Raw genomic sequence first — 18277 nt, 5'->3', positions numbered from 1 at the left:
ATACCTTTATTCAGTAGAAATCAGTTTACTAAACCATAACTCATTATCAAGGGGAATATTTTTTATGGGTTTTTATCCAGACATTTGCCATATAGGAGACAGTTTCTCAAATCACATGTGTTTAATTTTTAGAGTATATTTCTTCAGAGTTGGCTGGGTGCTGTGGCTCATGCCTATAATCCCAGCACTTTGGGAAGCCGAGGCAGGCGGATCACGAGGTCAAGAGTTTGAGACCAGCCTGGCCAACATGGTGAAACCCTACTAAAAATACAAAAATTAGCAAGGTGTGGTGGTGCGGGCCTGTAATCCCAGCTACTTTGGAGGCTGAGGCAGGAGAATCGCTTGAACTCAGGAGGTGAAGGTTGCAGTGAGCCAAGATCACGCCACTGCACTCCAGCCTGGGTGACAGAGCAAGACTTTGTCTCGAATTAAAAAAAAAAGAGTTTAGGATAATGGCTTTGAGACCCCACAACCACTAATAATAATAACAACAACAAAAGTAACAGTATCTAATAATTATTAGGTATAAGTAATGCTCTTACCATCTGCCAGACATCCTACTATAAACTTATATGCATTATCTCATTTAATCCTATAACAGCATTATGAGTTATAAATATTGTTACTATCCACATTTTACAAGTAAAAATTTAAATATTGAAAAAGTTCAAGGTTAGGAAATGGGAGAGACAAAGATACTTGAATAAAGTTTTCTAATTCCAAGAAAAGTGTGTGTGTATTTCAAAGTAAAGAAAGGTTTGTGCTTAATATTTATTCTTAAACTGCTATTGCATGAGCTTCAATTATCAACAAACAAAACACTTCAAAAATACTGGACAGGCTGGGCACAATGGCTCATGCCTGTAATCCCAGCACTTTGGGAGGCCGAGGACGGTAGATTGCTTGAGCCCAGGAGTTCAAGATCAGCCTGGGCAACATAGTGAGACCCTGTCTCTACAAAAAATACAAAAATTAGCCAGGCATGGTGATGTATGCTTATAGTCCCAGCTACTCGGCAGGCTGAGACGGGATGGTTGCTTGAGCCCAGGATGCAGCAGTTGTGGTGAGCCTAGATCACGCTACTGCACTTCAGCCTGGGCAACAGAACAAGACCCTGTCTCAACCAAAAAAGAAAAATTTAAAAAAAGAAAATACTGGACAATTACTTGTTAGGAAAGTATGCCTGTGTATTTTTTAAGTTTTTTGTTTTTCACAGTGGAAGTTAAACTAGAGTTTTAGTGATATTCAGTTAACCAATTAATCATTATTTCCCAGTTGCAAAGGATTTCCAGAAATCCTTATTTTTTTTAATTTGTGTGATTTTCAGTATCAGTGTCATAGTGTTAGTTTTTATTCCTTGTCTGGTAGTACATGAGGAGTTGGACAAAGCAATGTGCTTCTCCAATTTTTGTAATTAGTCTATTTAGAGTCCATAATAGGCAGTTTTTGAGAACTTTCTTTTTGGAGGTAAATTGTCTGCTTAGTTTTAATTTTAGTATATAATTACATATATGTAGTATATAATTATATATTATATAAATAAAATGATTCATATAATATATATAATTTCTAAGTATGTATTCTTTGTGTGACAAGTAGCATGTATTTAAAAATAGCTTCTTAATCAAAATTTACTATCTTGTGCTTGTCTATTATATAACTGTTGATGATAATTGCATAGTCTGATACAAATAATCCTAATAGTTTATATTTCTCTTCCAGATTTTATTAAACAAAGAAGAGCAGGACTAAATGAATTCATTCAGAACCTTGTTAGGCATCCAGAACTTTATAACCAGTAAGTAATTTTTGTTGTGTTCTAAAGGGACACTCACACCAAACCTAAGAATACCGAATAATCCTTACATAAATTGTGTTTGTTCTATGAAACATTACTGTGCTATATATGTTTGTAAAATCTTCCTTGAGCATTTTCTTCCTGATACTCTTTCTCCCCTTTTCTCTTCGTCTTATTTTCTTTTTTCCTTTTGTACTTTCATTAGTTTTATAGATTAAACTTGAAATGAATTAGCATAATAAATTAAAGCATCTTGCTAATTATTTGGTATTATATTTTATCTATACCTTCAAAAAGCATTTAAGTACCTGTTACTTGCATTGGGAATATAAAGCTAAGTGTCATCCCTACCTTCCAGAGGCACAGGCTCCCAGTGTAGTGGGAGAGGCAGGCATATATTAATAAACAAGAAATTGAAGCTGGATAATTTTTATGATAGAGGTGCTAGAAGATAGCAGAGAAAGGTGTAGGCATCTCTTCTTGAGGAGGTCAAGGAAGGCTTCCTGCAACTTAAAGGATGTGTAATCATTCGAGGAAAAAAGAGAATGCATTCCAGGCGTAAAAGGATACAGAAAGCCTGAACCGTCAGGACACTTAACATTTCCTGGACTGAGTAGATTTTGGGAAAGAAGACGAAGTTGAAGGAGTTGTCTGGGGTTGGGCACACATGCCACCGTTTCTGTTCCACTTGGGTCGGTGTTCTGTTGACCCACATGAGGCCTCCATTCTTTCTCAACACAGTATTCCAGCAGCCATTAAGATAAAGGCGCTTTCCCAGCCCTGTGGGTGTCTCATGCTGACAGGTTTAAACTTCTTTCTGTAGGCCAGTAGCTCCCAGCTGGGAAGGTGGAGGGTTGTATCAGAAATACCTACAAAAACAGTGGTAGATCTGTGGTTTGGCTTGTTTTCATTTTTGAGTCTGGTAGTTGTTTTATGAGTATTCATTACATTTATTGTGTTTTGTAATTTATGTTATAATACTTGTGTGTATAAAGTTTTCTAAGAGGAAATGAAGAGGATAAATATTTGAATAGCTTTTCCGCAGCTCACCTATCTGTGTAAACTAAAAGTTGCCTATGGGCAATGGTGTAAATATGACACACTTTAACAGTCTTTTCAGAACCACAACACTGAAGAACTGTATTTTTGAATAATTTTTCTAAAAAAGATGATTATCATTTATATGGTTCTTTATAGCTCACAGAGGCCTTCTACTATTCTGAACAGGCCCTCTGACCTGCTTTTTAAATTTACTTAATTGAATTTACTAAATTACTAAAATGCTAAAACTGGATTTCCTCTGACAACGTCTTCTGGTCAGGGATTTCCCCTGATGCTCCCAGGTAGGGCAAGGGTCAAGCAGGTCTCACAGTCGTGGTCACACCAGCATTAGGCAGTGCAGTAAGAACAGGTATCCTCTGGCAGGTGGCAGAAGGGCATGAAATTTGGTAGGATACCTGAACTCACAGTTCCATTGTCTAGTCTATTCCTCAGTAAAAAGTCTTTTTATTTGACTCTTTGTTTAATTATTTTCTTAAACATTATGCCTTTTCCTGGGGATATGCACTATGCTACCTTCACCTTAGACCCAGCCTTCTAATCTCTAATTATTGCTATATACACTGGAGATTACTTTGATTGGCATATTACTGGCTTGTGTGAAATGTAATTCATGCATTCAAAGCTTGAATTTGTCTCTTCCTTTGACAGAGCTGGCATGGAAATAAGTATGCAATAAATGGTAGTGGTTATTACTTCTCCTAGTATTTTAAGTTATTCAGAACCCCTAAGACTATATAATAAATACTAAGTATTCATTCTGAATCTTGACGTGCAGTATTATAAATATGTTATATTTGGCATTAAAATTCAACTAAAAGCAATTGGATTATTTTAAATTGCCAGTTTCCAAAACCTTATACTGTGAAATACACAATTCTTAAGTATACAATTCAATGGAGTTTGAAATATATATACACCCTGTAACCATCACCATTCCATTCATGATAAAAGATATTTCCAGCACCCCAAAAATAGCCAAGAATCTTTTAAACTGGGTTTTTTTTTGTTTTGTTTTGTTTTTTAAAGAAGTCTCACTCTGTCACCCAGGCTGGAATGCAGTGGTGCGATCTCAGCTCACTGCAAGTTCCGCCTCCTGGATTCACACCATTCTTCTACCTCAGCCTCCCCAGTAGCTGGGACTACAGGGTGTGCCACCACGCCCGGCTAGTTTTTTTTGTTTTGTTTTTTTTTAGTAGAAATGGGGTTTCACCGTGTTAGGATGGTCTCAATCTCCTGACCTCGTGATCTGCCCACCTCAGCCTCCCAAAGTGGTGGGATTACAGGTGTGATAAGCTTAATTTTTTAACTGACATTTTCTTTTTAGCAAAATGTGACGTTTCCTTTTTTTTTTTTTTTTTTTTTTTTGAGACAGAGTCTTGCTCTGTCACCCAGGCTGAAGTGCAGTGGCAGAATCTCAGCTCACTGCAATCTCTGCCTCCCAGGTTCAAGTGATTCTCCTGCCTCACCCTCCCAAGTAGCTGGGATTACAGGTGTGTGCCACCACACCCAGCTAATTTTTGTATTTTTAGTAGAGACGGGATTTCACCATGTTGGTCAGGTTGGTCTCAATCTCTTGACTTCATGATCTGCCCGCCTCGGCCTCCCAGTGTGCTGGGATTACAGGTGTGAGCCACTGCACCTGGCCCACATTTCCTATTTTCTAGATCTTTTCTGTTGTTAACAGAACTTTTAATTTTCATGCTCTTCATTTGAACATCAAGCTGTTCTTAAAATAGTAGAAATTTAAGAGGGCAAGAAGAGAAGCCAGTCAGCAAGTGTATCTTGAGCCCCTCCTGTGTACCTGTTATTACTGTTAAGGAAATGTACTTTATTTTTTATTTTTATTTTTTATGTTTTTGAGACAGCATCTTGCTCTGTCACCCAGGCTGGAGTGCAGTGGTGTGAACTCAGCTCACTGCAACCTCCACTCCCCGGGCTGAAGCAATTCTCTCACTTCAGCCTCCTGAGTAGCTGGAATTACAGGTGTGCGCCACCACACCCAGCTAATATTTGTAATTTTAGTAGAGACGGGGTTTCATCAACAGGCCAGGCTGGGTTGGAACTCCTGACCTCAGATGATCTGCCTCCCAAAGTGCTGGGATTACAGGCATGAGCCACCGTGCCCGGCAGGAAATACACTTTAAAAATAGCTTTTCTTCTGGCCAGGCACAGTGGCTCATGCCTGTAACCTCAACACTTTGGGAGGCCAAGGCAGGTGGATCATGAGGTCAAGAGATTGAGACCATCCTGGCCAATGTGGTGAAACCCCATCTCTACTAAAAGTACAAAAATTAGCCGGGTGTGGTGACGTGTGCCTGTGGTCCCAGCTACTCGGGAGGCTGAGGCTGGAGAATCGCCTGAACCTGGGAGGCAGAGGTTGCAGTGAGCTGAGATCATGCCACTGCACTCCAGCCTGGCGACAGAGCGAGACTCATCTCAAAAAAAAAAAAAAACTTTTGTTCAGTAGAGAGAAAAGCTTTTTTTTTTTTTTTTTTTTTTTTAAACGGAATTTCACTCTGTCACCCAGGCTGGTGTACAGTGGCATGGTCTCTGCTCACTACAGCCTCTGCCTCCCAGGTTCAGGCAGTTCTCCTGCCTCAGCCTCCCAAGTAGCTAGGACCACAGTGTGTGCCAGCACACCCGCTAATTTTTGTATTTTTAATGGAAACAGGGTTTCCCCATGTTAGCCAGGCTGGTTTCGAACTCCTGACCTCAAGTTATCACCCCTCTCGGCCTCCTGAAGTGCTGGGATTGTAGGTGTGAGCCACCATGCCTGGCCAGAAAAGCTAATTTTTAAGATGACTTTATTAAAAACATTTAAAAATCATTTTCAAAATAGAATAAAATGTTAGTATTTCTCTCACCTCTGGATGAAAAAGGTTTTCTGAGCATATTGTCAGTGCATGACATTATCACAGAGTAAAACAATGAAAAATTTGACTAATAAAAACTTTGTGCACGGTGGCTCATACCTATACTCCCAGCACTTTGGGAGGCCAAGGCAGGCAAATCACTTGAGCCCAGGAGTTCAAGACCAACCCATGCAGCATGGCAAAACCCCCTCTCCAGAAAAAATGCAAAAAATCAGCTTGTCATGGTGGCATGTGCTGGTAGTCCCAACTGCTCAGGAGGCTGAGGTAGTAAGGTAGGAGGATCACCCGAGCCCAGGGGATCCAGGCTGCAGTGAGCCGTGATTATCCCACTGCAGTCCAACCTGGGTGGCAGAGTGAGACCCATCTCTAAAACAGCAAAAGCAAAAAAAAAAAAAAAAAGCAGAACTTTGGAACCCCCAAATCATAAGTAAAATTGAAAACCAAAAATACGGAAAAAGCTTTCCATGATAAAGGACGATAGATAAATACATTTAACATAGAAAGAGCCCGTGCAAACATTTAAGACACCAAAAAAAACAAAAAAACAAAACAAAAAAAACCAGCACAAAGCACATTGAATGGTTCACAAAGAAGGACGCAGAAATGGCTTATTGTCAGAGAAGCTAAACATTTCCTTATGTATTTAAGAAATGAGGCCGGGCGCGGTGGCTCAAGCCTGTAATCCCAGTACTTTGGGAGGCCAAGACGGGCGGATCACGAGGTCAGGAGATCAAGACCATCCTGGCTAACATGGTGAAACCCCGTCTCTACTAAAAAATACAAAAAACTAGCCGGGCGAGGTGGCGGCCGCCTGTAGTCCCAGCTACTCGGGAGGCTGAGGCAGGAGAATGGCCTGAACCCAGGAGGCAGAGCTTGCAGTGAGCTGAGATCCGGCCACTGCACTCCAGCCCGGGTGACAGAGCGAGACTCCGTCTCTAAAAAAAAAAAAAAAAAAGAAATGAAATGGAAGCAGAAATACCTTATTTTAATTTTATTGAGTATAACAAAGAGAAAAGTGCCCAGATCAGGACTGTACAGCTCAATAAATTATGAGAAATAAACATAACTGAATTATATCATCCCCCCAGGCCAAAAAAGAAAATATTATGAACACCCCTGAGATCTCTTACACATCCTCTTTCAGTCTCTATTTCTTTCTTCCTTCCCAAAGGTAACTATCAGCCTAACTTTTAACAAAATAGATTAGTGTGTGCCCTCTTTTTGAACTTTATGTAAATGGAACCATACAATATGTGTTCTCTGTCTGGCTTATTTCCCAGCCATGTGAGAGTCATCCATGTTGTTGCATGTAGCTATAGTTTGTTCATTTCCATTGCTGTATAATGTTTCATTGTATGACTATACCACAGTTGATTCATTCTACTGTTGATGGGCATTTGAGATACTAATATTCATATTTTCTGACTATTATAAATAATACTGCCATTAACATACCTTTTGGTGCACGTGTGCCAACATTTCTGATGTATCTTGGAGTAGAACTTGTGGGTTGTAGAGTATGTATATGTTTAACTTTAGTGGATAATGCAAAATAGTTTTGCAAAGTGATTTACCCGTTGTACATTTTCCATCAGCATATGAAATCATGTTGCTTACCTCATTAACACTTAGTATTGTTAGTCTTCCATTTTAGCCATTCTGGTGAGTGGGTAATGGTATCTTACTGTTGCTTTAATTTTGCATTTCACTTTTTACTGAAAGTGATACTGAGTAGTTCCTCTTTAAAATACAGTTTTTGGCCGGGTGCGGTGGCTCAAGCCTGTAATCCCAGCACTTTGGGAGGCCGAGATGGGGGCGGATCATGAGGTCAGGAGATCGAGACCATCCTGGCGAACACGGTGAAACCCCGTCTCTACTAAAAAAATACAAAAAACTAGCCGGGCGAGGTGGCGGGCGCCTGTAGTCCCAGCTACTCGGGAGGCTGAGGCAGGAGAATGGCATAAACCCGGGAGACGGAGTTTGCACTGAGCTGAGATCGCGCCACTGCACTCCAGCCTGGGCGACAGAGCAAGACTCTGTCTCAAAAAAAAAAAAAAAAAAAATACAGTTTTTGACATCAAATTATCCAAGATGTTAATATAAAATGTAACATTTAATGCTAGTCAAGCCTGAGAGTCTTCAGGATGTTCATATACTGCTAGAAGAGTATAAATTGGTACAACTGGTCTGGAAATCAGTCTTACAAACTGTATTTGTTTAATACTGTAAAATGGTTTACAATTCAGATGAGTAATTTTATTTTTAAAAATCTGTTCTGAAAGTCATAGAGTTCTGATACTATGCACAAAGATTGTCAACTGCAGCATTGTTTATGGTAATGAAAAGTTGGAAGTCATACCCTCAAGTGGAAGAATCATTGAGTAATTTTTAGTACATTCATGTTATGTATCATGCATCTATCAAAAGTGATTGTTTACAAAGTTTTTAACAAAATAGGGAAATGTTTATGATGTAATTTTAAAGTGAAAATTTAAATATATTGTGATCTTAAATGTGCAGAGAAAAAGACTGAAATAAAATATGCCAAAATGTTAACAGTGGTTGCTTCTATGGTAAGATTGAAAATCCCCACCCCTACATTTTATAAACCTTTTTTATTAAGTTAAAAATTCACCGTTTAGATTATTCTAAAGTGTACAATTCAGTAGTTTTTGTTTGTTTGTTTGTTTGTTTTTTTGAGACAGAGTTTTGCTCTGTCACCCAGGCTGGAGTGCAATGGTGCCGTCTCGGCTCACTGCAAACTCCACCTCCCGGGTTCAAGAGATTCTCCTGCCTCAGCCTCCTGAGTAGCTGGGACTACAGGTGCATGCCACCACACCTGGCAATTTTTTGTATTTTCAGTAGAGACAGGATTTCCCTATGTTGGCCAGGCTGGTCTTGAACTCCTTACCTCTTGATCCGCCCACCTTGGCCTCCCAAAGTGCTGGAATTACAGGTGTGAGCCACTGCACCCAGCCCAGTAGTTTTTAGTATATTCACGATGCTTTACAACCATTATCACTAATTCTATCACCTCAAAGCTCATCTAACATTTTCATCCCCCTAAAAAAGGAACTTTACCTCCAAATTCTCTCCTCCCCCAACCCTTGGCAACCACTATTCTACTTTCTGTCTGTACAGATTTGCCTCTTAAAATGAAAGTATAGTAGGTGACTTTTTTTTTTTTGCCTTTGTTCATTTAGCATAATATTTGTGAGATTCATTCATGTTACAGCATGTATTAGTGCTCTCCATTCCTTTTTATAGCTGTATAATATCCCATTGTATGGATAACACCACATTTTGTTTATCCATTCATCCATTGGTGGACATTTGGGATATTTCCACTTTTTGGCTGTTACGAATAATGCTGCTGTGAGATATCATGTATGAGTTTTTATGTGAACATATATTTTTATTTATCTTGGGTCTTTGCCTAGGTTTGGAATTGCTGAGTCTTAAGGTAACTCTGTGTTTGACTTTTCAAGCAACTGCCAAACTGTTTTCCACAGTGGCTGTACCATTTTACATTTACACCAGCCCAATTCTTTTTCTTTTTATTTTTTTCCTATTTTGTTTATTTATTTTTAGAGCCAAGTTCTTGCTTTGTCACCCATGCTGGAATGCGGTGGTGCAATCTTGGTTCACTGCAGCCTCAGCCTCGAGGGCTTGAGTGATCCTCCTGCCTTAGCCTTCTGAGTAGCTAGGATGACAGGTTTACACCATCATGCCTGGGTTTTTTTGTTTTTATTTTGTGTGGAGACAGAGTCCTGCCATGTTGCCCAGGCTGGTATCCGACTCCTGGCCTCAAATTATCCTTCTGCTTCAGCCTCACAGAGCATTGGGATTACACGCATGAGCCACCACTCCTGGCTAAGGCCTCCTCTTTTTAAAAATAATTTTTCAAATTTCAAGTTTCCTACAAATAATATATATTATTTGATTAAATAATTAAGGACAGACGGGGGAGAGGGTGCCAGGTATGGAGATTTAATTATTCCCCACAGTTGTCATGAGTCCATCTGTGGGCCATCTCTAATTTTAGTCCATTTTTTTCTCTTCATTCTTCATCTTCATAGCCATTTCCTAATCCCCCCGTTGATACCCACTTTAGTGTGTTTGATATTTGTCCATATATATCTGTGTATCTTCGGTAAACAGACTGATGTTTTGTGTCTGTGAGTATTTAATATTATATATATATATATAGTACTGTGCTATAGTTTCTTGCTTCTGACTGTTGACTAGTATTCCCTGTAGGCAATTACCATAGTTGACTTACTCATTTGCCTGGTGATAAATGCCTATTTTGCTTCTAACTTCCTGTTACAGAAAATGCTGCAATGAACATTATAATTACATGCCTCTCACTGGACCTGCACATAATTTTTTCTATGGTTTACCACAAAAATTAGAATTTCTGGGTCCAGGGTAAATGCATACACAGTTTTACCAAGTGTTGCCAGATTGCTTTTTCAGAAAAGTTGCTTCATTCTGCATGGTCACCAACAATATTTGAGCATTTCTCTTACCCTATTTTTTTTTTTTTAATCAACTTTTGGTATTATCTGTCTTTCTAACCTTTGCCAGGTAATGGACATAACATATCTCATTATCATTTTAACTTATATTTCTCTGATTACTAGTGAAGTTAGCCATCTTCACAAATGTGCTTGCCATTTGGGTTTTCTTTTCCATGTACTTCCTGTTTATATGTTTGCCCATTTCTCTGTTTCTCTATTTTAAAAAAATTAATTTGCTTATTACATTTATAATAATGAATATTAATGGATTCTGTTTGACTTTCTTACTGTAAATGCTAATATAGTTACTTCTATTTTGATTTTCCTTTTAAAAGGGAGAAACGCTGTAGAAATGCTTTTGAAGTTATAATAAAGTTAATTTTTGTTTTTAGTCCAGATGTCAGAGCATTCCTTCAAATGGACAGTCCAAAACACCAGTCAGATCCATCTGAAGATGAGGATGAAAGAAGTTCTCAGAAGGTATTAAGAGGAATTTTCTTTCTTAATAGAAAAAGTACCATTCCCCAAAGATGAAATTAGTGGCTTTAGGACACTTACTTCAAATGAAGTAATTTCATCCATAGTAGAGTTTCTACTACGTAGAACGCATAAAAACAAATGCACATATCTCTTACAGATGACTATTTCTTTTTTCGTTTGAGATGGAATCTCACTCTGTCACCCAAGCTGTGGCGCAGTGGCACAATCTCAGCTCACTGCAACCTTCACCTCCCGGGTTCAAGTGATTCTCCTGCCTCAGACTCCCCAGTAGCTGGGATTACAGGTGCCTGCCACCATGCCTGGCTAATTTTTGCATTTAGTAGAGATGGGATTTCACCATATTGGTCAGGCTGGTTTCGAACTCCTGACCTCAAATGATCCACCTGCCTCGGCCTCTCAAAATGCTAGGATTATAGGCATGAGCCACTGTGCCCAGGCCACAGATCACTATTTCTTATAAAACATATAGAATGAGTACTTTTTATACTAAAAAGTAATATAGGTTAATCAGACAAATTTGAAAATAGTAGGTAAAAAGAAAAGTATTACCCATATTATTGCACCCACACCTAGAAATTTTTAACATTCTGGTGATTTTCTTTCCTATCTTCTCTAATGTATAGGGTTTTAAAATTACCTAATTTTAATTATGTAGTGTATACAATTTTATATTCTGCTTTCTTCACTTTATGTCTTATTTTATCATTATTGCCACACTTGAAACTATTTTGAATTTTGGCCAACAGAAAAGGCCTTCTCAACCACATTACATCCCACTTCCTCTGCATTGTCAGGATTTTCTATACAGAACAGTCAGTACACACATACCAGTTGGCATCAACTAACTTTTATTTCTGTAATATATGTACATAATTAATATGTGTTCCTAACAGAATAGGGTAGCCTTGTTTTGTTTCTTGTTTGTTTGTTTGTTTGAGATGGAGTCTTGCACTGTTGCCCAGGCCGGAGTCATTGGCGCGATCTTGGCTCACTGCAACCTCCGCCTCCCGGGTTCAAGCGATTCTCCTGCCTCAGCCTCCCTAGTAGCTGGGACTACAGGTGCCTGCCACCACGCCCGGCTAATTTTTGTATTTTTAGTAGAGATGGGGTTTCACCATATTGGCCAGGCTGCTCGAACTCCTAACCTCCTGATCCCCCTGCCTTGGCCTCTCAAAGTGCTGGGATTGCAGGCGTGAGCCACCACACCTGGCCAGTGTTGTTTTTAAAACTAAATCGTGATGGCAATAAGTAAAATAGGCTTGTGCCTTATTATGAAGATGTTTTCAACATTTACCTTAGTTATGTGGGAGAAGTAAATTGTAATAATTTAACTCAAATTATTACTCTGTAGCAATTAAATTATTATAAATGTTATATAAATATATCTACATAATTCAAACTTTTAAACAACTATTATTAAATATGTACATGAAAATCAGAGATGATGGGTTGAAACACAGTTTTTCTTTATAATGCCTGTTAATTCTGTTACGGCTGTTTTTGTGATTTAAAAGATAACATGGTGCATTGGAATATTAGTGTCCTAGGGCTGAAATCTTCATTTTGAAAAAAGACATACTCCTTTTTTGTGACTGCTGTAAAGTAGTAATTTTCCTTCTCAGATACCCCAAGAAGATTCTCAGTTAAGAGAACAAATGGAACTTTACATCTGTGATATGGTTGCTCCTAGGACAATATAAAAAACTTAAAAAAAAAAAAAAATCTCTGTAGCTGGTCAAAAGAGAAACAACAAACCGGGAAAACATTCGTAATAAATCAGGCATAACAAGAAATAACGTCTGTGTGAAAAGCTCATACAAATGGGTTTTTGAAAAGAATGATACTTAACACTATAGTAGATCAAAGGAAATGGGGCGTGAAGGAATACTCTTAGTAAAAAACATAGAGGAAAATGTTCAACGTTGATGCTATTAGCAAATGAAAATCTTAGAGAGATTTTTATTGCTCTATCAAATCAATAAAAATGTAAATAAAATATTGCAGAACTGATAACAGTAAGGTAAAACGAGCACCCTTGGTCATCATTGGTGTCATAATTTTCTGCAACTTCTTTGGAAAACAATTCACATCAGGAATTGATGCAAATGAAGTAATCCACACAGAAAAAAGCAAAAGATGTTCATTTCTGTATGATCTGCTAAGAACAATATTAGAATCAACCTAAATATTTACCAGTCACTTAGTGTTTGTCCATATATGTTATGCATTTTATTTTTGAAGATCAGATTTTAAGCTTCGATATATTAAGCGAAATCACTATTTAAAATGTATATGCATATTCACACAGTATGATTTACAGTTTTAAAAAAATATGCAAATACTATATGAAAGTAGTGTAAATATTTGCAAAATTATATATTGATAAGGTTGTGGATTTTAAAAAACCCTTTTCCTAATATTTTTGACACTTTCCAGCTATTAGTATTTTTAATAGAAAAATGAATATATTCAAGTAATGTTTTAAATATTAAAATCTATGTAACCATAATTTTTCATGTTTTGCTTGCTACTCATGTGAGACTGGGTAGGTTTAGGTTATTTGAAGACTATCTTGCCTTGCAGTGGAGGACAACTGCAGACAACTTGAAGACAGAACCAAGCTGAAAGATCTCTGGGTTCTGCCACTGTTGGCTTTAAATCTGAGTTTTGTTCCTTTTTTTCTTTTTCCATCCATAATGTCTGAAACTTCCACTAGAATCCCTTGAGGTTTTAAAATACTGATAAAAAGAATTTCTTTTAAAAAAGGAAAAAGCCATACTTTGTCGTATAATTGTAACTATTTATGAAGGATTTTTTTTTGTTTTTTGGAGATGGAGTCTCGCCCTGCCACCCAGGCTGGAGGGCAGTGGCAGGATCTCAGCTCACCGCAGGCTCCACCTCCCGAGTTCATACCATTCTCCTGCCTCAGCCTCTCGAGTAGCTGGGATTACAGGCGCCTGCCTCCACGCCCGGCTAATTTTTTGTATTTTTAGTAGAGACAAGGTTTCACCGTGTTAGCCAGGATGGTCTCAATCTCCTGACCTTGTGATCCGCCAGCCTCGGCCTCCTAAAGTGCTGGGATTACAGGTGTGAGCCACCGTGCCCAGCCTATTAAGGACTTTTAAGTGAGTAAGTGAAGCTTCTAGCTGGAATATTTTAGAGGGCATCTGGACCTACCCCCTTATTGATACAGAGAAAAATAGAGGCCAAGGGAAGTCAAGAAATCTCAATTAGTATTCATTCTGTTAAGAAATTATACCTCACCCTCAATTTAGTGACTGGATATTGTCTTCAGAAATAGTAAGTACAGTTGTCTAATTATATATCCTAATAATTTTCATCATTTCAGAAATGTGCTCCATTAGGGAAATCCTTGCCTAAATAATAAAATCTAATTACATATTAACATACTTCAGGGGACAAGTTGTTCATGTTGTTTAATCTGCACTATATTTAATCCTCTTCCTTTTTTTTTTTTTTTTTTTTGAGATGGAATCTCTCTCTTGCCCATGCTGGAGTGCAGTGTTGCAATCTTGGCTCACTGCAACCTCCTCCTTCTGGGTTCAAGTGATTCTCCTGCCTCAGCCTCCCAAGTAGCTGGGATACAGGTGTGCACCACCATGCCCAGCTAATTTTTGTATTTTTAGTAGAGATGGGATTTCACCATGTTAGCCAGGTTGGTCTCGAACTCCTGACCTTGTGATCCGCCTGCCTTGCCCTCCCAAATTGCTGGGATTACAGGCATGAGCCACTGCACCCAGCCTTCCTTCATCTTTATGAGGAAAATTTATTGAATGGAAAATTAAACCAGTTATCTGCACATTCATTAAAAGAATAAGTGTATTAAAATTACAACTCAGTTTGAATTACATTGTAAGAGTCAAAGGAACACTGAAATATTTATTTTTTTCTTCCGTTTTTAGTATTTATTTGTTTGATTATTTTATAGCAGTTTCTTAGTAGAAAGAAACACTGTAATATTTAAACATTAAAGGCTACTCTTATGTTAAAACTATGCCATAACAGGACTAATCTCATTTAATGAATTTTTTATGTATAGGTATAACAATAGGAAATAAATTTGAATTGTAACTACAATGCTGGTGCCAATGTTGTTTCTTCATAAGAAACTTCTTTATTTTATTTATTTATTTTTTTGAGACAGAGTCTCACTCTGTCGCCCATGGTGGAGTGCAGTGCTGCTATCTCAGCTCACTGCAACCTCCACCTCATGGGTTCAAGGGATTCTTCTGCCTCAGCCTTCCGAGTAGCTGGGATTCCAGGTGCTCATCACCACGCCCAGCTAATTTTTGTATTTTTGGTAGGGACAGGGTTTCACCATGTTGGCCAGGCTGATCTCGAACTCCTGACCTCAGATGATCCACTCGCCTCGGCCTCCCAAAGTGCTGGGATTACAGGCATGAGCCACCGCTCCCACTCAGAAACTTAAGAACTTTTGAAGGATGAGATTATTTGCCCTTTATTTGAAAAAATAGTTTATATTCTAGAGATTATAAATTTGAAATGAATTTAAGTAAAAATATATATTACATATGTCTATAATAAGAAGTTTGATAAGATAAAATTTTCTTGGCCGGGTGCAGTGCCTCATGCCTGTAATCCCAGTACTTTGGGAGGCTGAGGTGGGTGAATCACCTGAGGTCAGGAGTTCGAGACCAGCCTGGTCAACATGGCAAAACCCTATATGTACTAAAAATACAAAAATTAGCCAGGCATGGTGGCGTGTGCCTGTAATCCCAGCTACTTGGGAGGCTGAGGCAGGAGAATCGTTTGAACCCACGAGGTGGAGGTTGCAGTGAGTGAAGATGGGGCCACTACACTCTGGCCTGGGCAAGAAGAGTGCAACTCCATCTCAAAAAAAAGAAAAAAAAAAAAAGATTGGTTCTGATTAGAGAAATTTTTAAAAGCTTTTTTATATTTATAGCTTATATGAAGTATAATTACATAGAACACTCATAAAAGTATACATTTTTGAAACATTTATAACTGATTTAATTATCTGAATGTATAGTTTTAAAGTTTATTTATGTGAAGCAGAATTTACTTACACTTGGCTTTTATAAAAAGCTCACTCTGATAGGATCACTAGATAAATCTTCTGGGATTTTTGAGTTAAAATTTTAGCTAATTATTAATGAACTAGAATCTTTTATTACTTAAATTTCTTTATAGCATACTAGGTAAATAAAGATTTGCTTCTAAATTAATACCAGGACTTAAGCTTACTGTGTTAACTGTTGCAAAGAGAAAAGCCTATATAAAATGTTAGCGCTACCACAGTGCTAGAATTAGAAAGAAAAGGCCAGGTGCGGCGGCTCATGCCTGTAATCCCAGCACTTTAGGAGACTGAGGTGGGTGGATCACAAGGTTAAGAGATGGAGACCATCCTGGCTAACACGGTAAAAACCTGTCTCTACTAAAAATACAAAAAAATTAGCTGGGCATGGTGGCGGGCACCTGTAGTCCCAGCTACTCGGGAGGCTGAGGCAGGAGAATGGCGGGAACCCGGGAGGCGGAGCTTGCAGTGAGCTGAGATCGCGCCACTGCACTCCAGCCTGGGCGACAGAGTGAGACTCTGTCTCAAGAAAAGAAAAGAAAAGCACTGCTTTCTATGTTTGCTTTGTCTATGTTTACCTGCCATCAAATTAAAACTGAAAACCCGGCATTTGCGATCATCATTGTCATCATCCTATCATTTCTTTGATAAACTATTTGAAAACTTGAAAAACAAGGCATTTTTAACCAGTTTTTAAAAAAGTGATCCCTCTTACATTGCGGTTTCAATACCCGCCTCCTCCAAGGAGCTTTCCTCAGTTTATTTCATTCATTTGCCAACTTAGAGCTTGATTTCTGGCTTACGTTTTTTCTTACAACAGTTCTTGAAAATTACCATGAGAAAAATGATTATATTTTTGTCAATTATGTGTATTTCCAAGTTAAGTCTATACCCTTACTGAGAATCAGGACCTTGGGTTTCTTTAACATGGCAACAAACCAAATATTTGTGGTACAGTTATAAATATTTTATTTCAAAACATTAATTTTTGATGCTCCAATAAGAATGTTGTTTTTTTCCCCCCATCTTAACAGCTACACTCTACCTCACAGAACATCAACCTGGGACCATCTGGAAATCCTCAGTATGTTTAATTTGTTCCAAACAATTTTTTAACTGAATTTTAGGAAGATCTTTTTTGAGAGTATGCAGATATATTACACTAATTTAACTGGAGGCCTTTGAAATATAACCATAGTTACAGTGAATACAGTGCTATCATATGCTTGACTGATTTACTGCTCCAGCTTTTCATTGCTTTAGGAGAGCCCTAAGGAACTTTTAATCCACAAATTGTTAATTGGGTTCTGCTGTTTTGTCATCAGTTTTCTGGGGTGTGTGTGTGTGTGTGTGTGTGTGTGTGTGTGTGTGTAAAATCAGTAGACCATATTTCCCAAGGGACCATAAGGACCATAAGTCCTATGAGGTCCCCTGAGAAAAAGCACCCTTGCAGGCCTAATTGACATTCTGCTGGTGTTTGGTGTGATTGGTGCACTCCTGTTGTTAGCCAGCTTGTTCCAGAGGAGTCATAATGGACATTAGAATATTAAAGGCTATTAAACTTTGTTTACCCAGTTTCTCCCCATATTCCCAGACTTAATTGATTAGTAGTGTCTGCCATGGGTTGGAGGAGGAATGTGGTCTTGCCGCCCTTACTTACTTAATTATCCTTACAGGCATATTACATTTATTCTGAAGTGTTTTTTCATTGTAGGCTTTCCCTACCCTTTCTCTACCCTTTTGCTCTACTTGGAGAATGATTATAGGCAGATGGGAGAAGTGGTCCAAGGACTGTGTCCTGGGACACTTCAACATTATGAGGTCAGGAAAGAACTGCTTACAGAGACTGAGAAAGAGCAGTCAGTAAGATGAGAGAAAAACCAGGAATATGGTTGCCTGAGGTCAGGGGAAGAGTGCCTGAAAGAGGAGGGAGTAATTAACTCTGTTAATGTTGCTGATAGGGCAAGTAATACGAAGATTGAAAATTGACCACTGGATTTCATAAAGTCATTGGTGACTTTTAATGAGCAGTTTCAGTGGTGTGGTAGTTGGTATGAGACTGTGATCAGAAAGGGTTCACTAGAGAACTAGAGGAGAGGACAGCAGGTAGAGACAAGGAGTTTTCAAAACTTAGCTTGAAGAGTTTTTGCTTCAAAGGAAAGCAGATAAATAGGATGCTAACTGGAAGTTTGGTTTTAAGCATTCTTTTCTGTTGTTCATAGCATTGAACAAAAATGGCAGCACAAAAAGTGGAAATTTTTTTTTTCTTTTTTTTTGAGACGGAGTCTTGCTCTGTCGCCTAGACTGGAGTGCAGTGGTGCGATCTCCACTCACTGCAGCCTCTGCCTCCCAGGTTCTCCTGCCTCAGCCTCCTGAGTACCTGGGATTACAGGCACCCACCATCATGCCTGGCTAATTTTTGTATTTTTGTAGAGACAGGGTT

General features: G+C 38.5%; 1 protein-coding gene across 9 annotated transcripts in view; it reads left to right on the top strand.

The window, feature by feature from the left end:
- LOC104668803 (serine/threonine-protein kinase Sgk3) overlaps positions 1-18277 on the top strand; it is a 194785-nt gene that overhangs the window by 144827 nt on the left and 31681 nt on the right. For all 9 annotated transcript variants that reach the window (XM_030937860.1, XM_030937862.1, XM_030937861.1 and 6 more), the window contains 3 exons: positions 1723-1798; positions 10649-10736; positions 16869-16918. In XM_030937860.1, the coding sequence (XP_030793720.1) occupies positions 1723-1798; positions 10649-10736; positions 16869-16918 (214 nt within the window). The remainder of the gene's footprint in view (positions 1-1722; positions 1799-10648; positions 10737-16868; positions 16919-18277) is intronic.

Source organism: Rhinopithecus roxellana, chromosome 9 (assembly GCF_007565055.1).
Source record: "Rhinopithecus roxellana isolate Shanxi Qingling chromosome 9, ASM756505v1, whole genome shotgun sequence".
In the NCBI taxonomy this organism is placed as follows: Eukaryota; Metazoa; Chordata; class Mammalia; order Primates; family Cercopithecidae; genus Rhinopithecus; species Rhinopithecus roxellana.
This window is presented reverse-complemented; position numbering and strand designations above follow the sequence as displayed.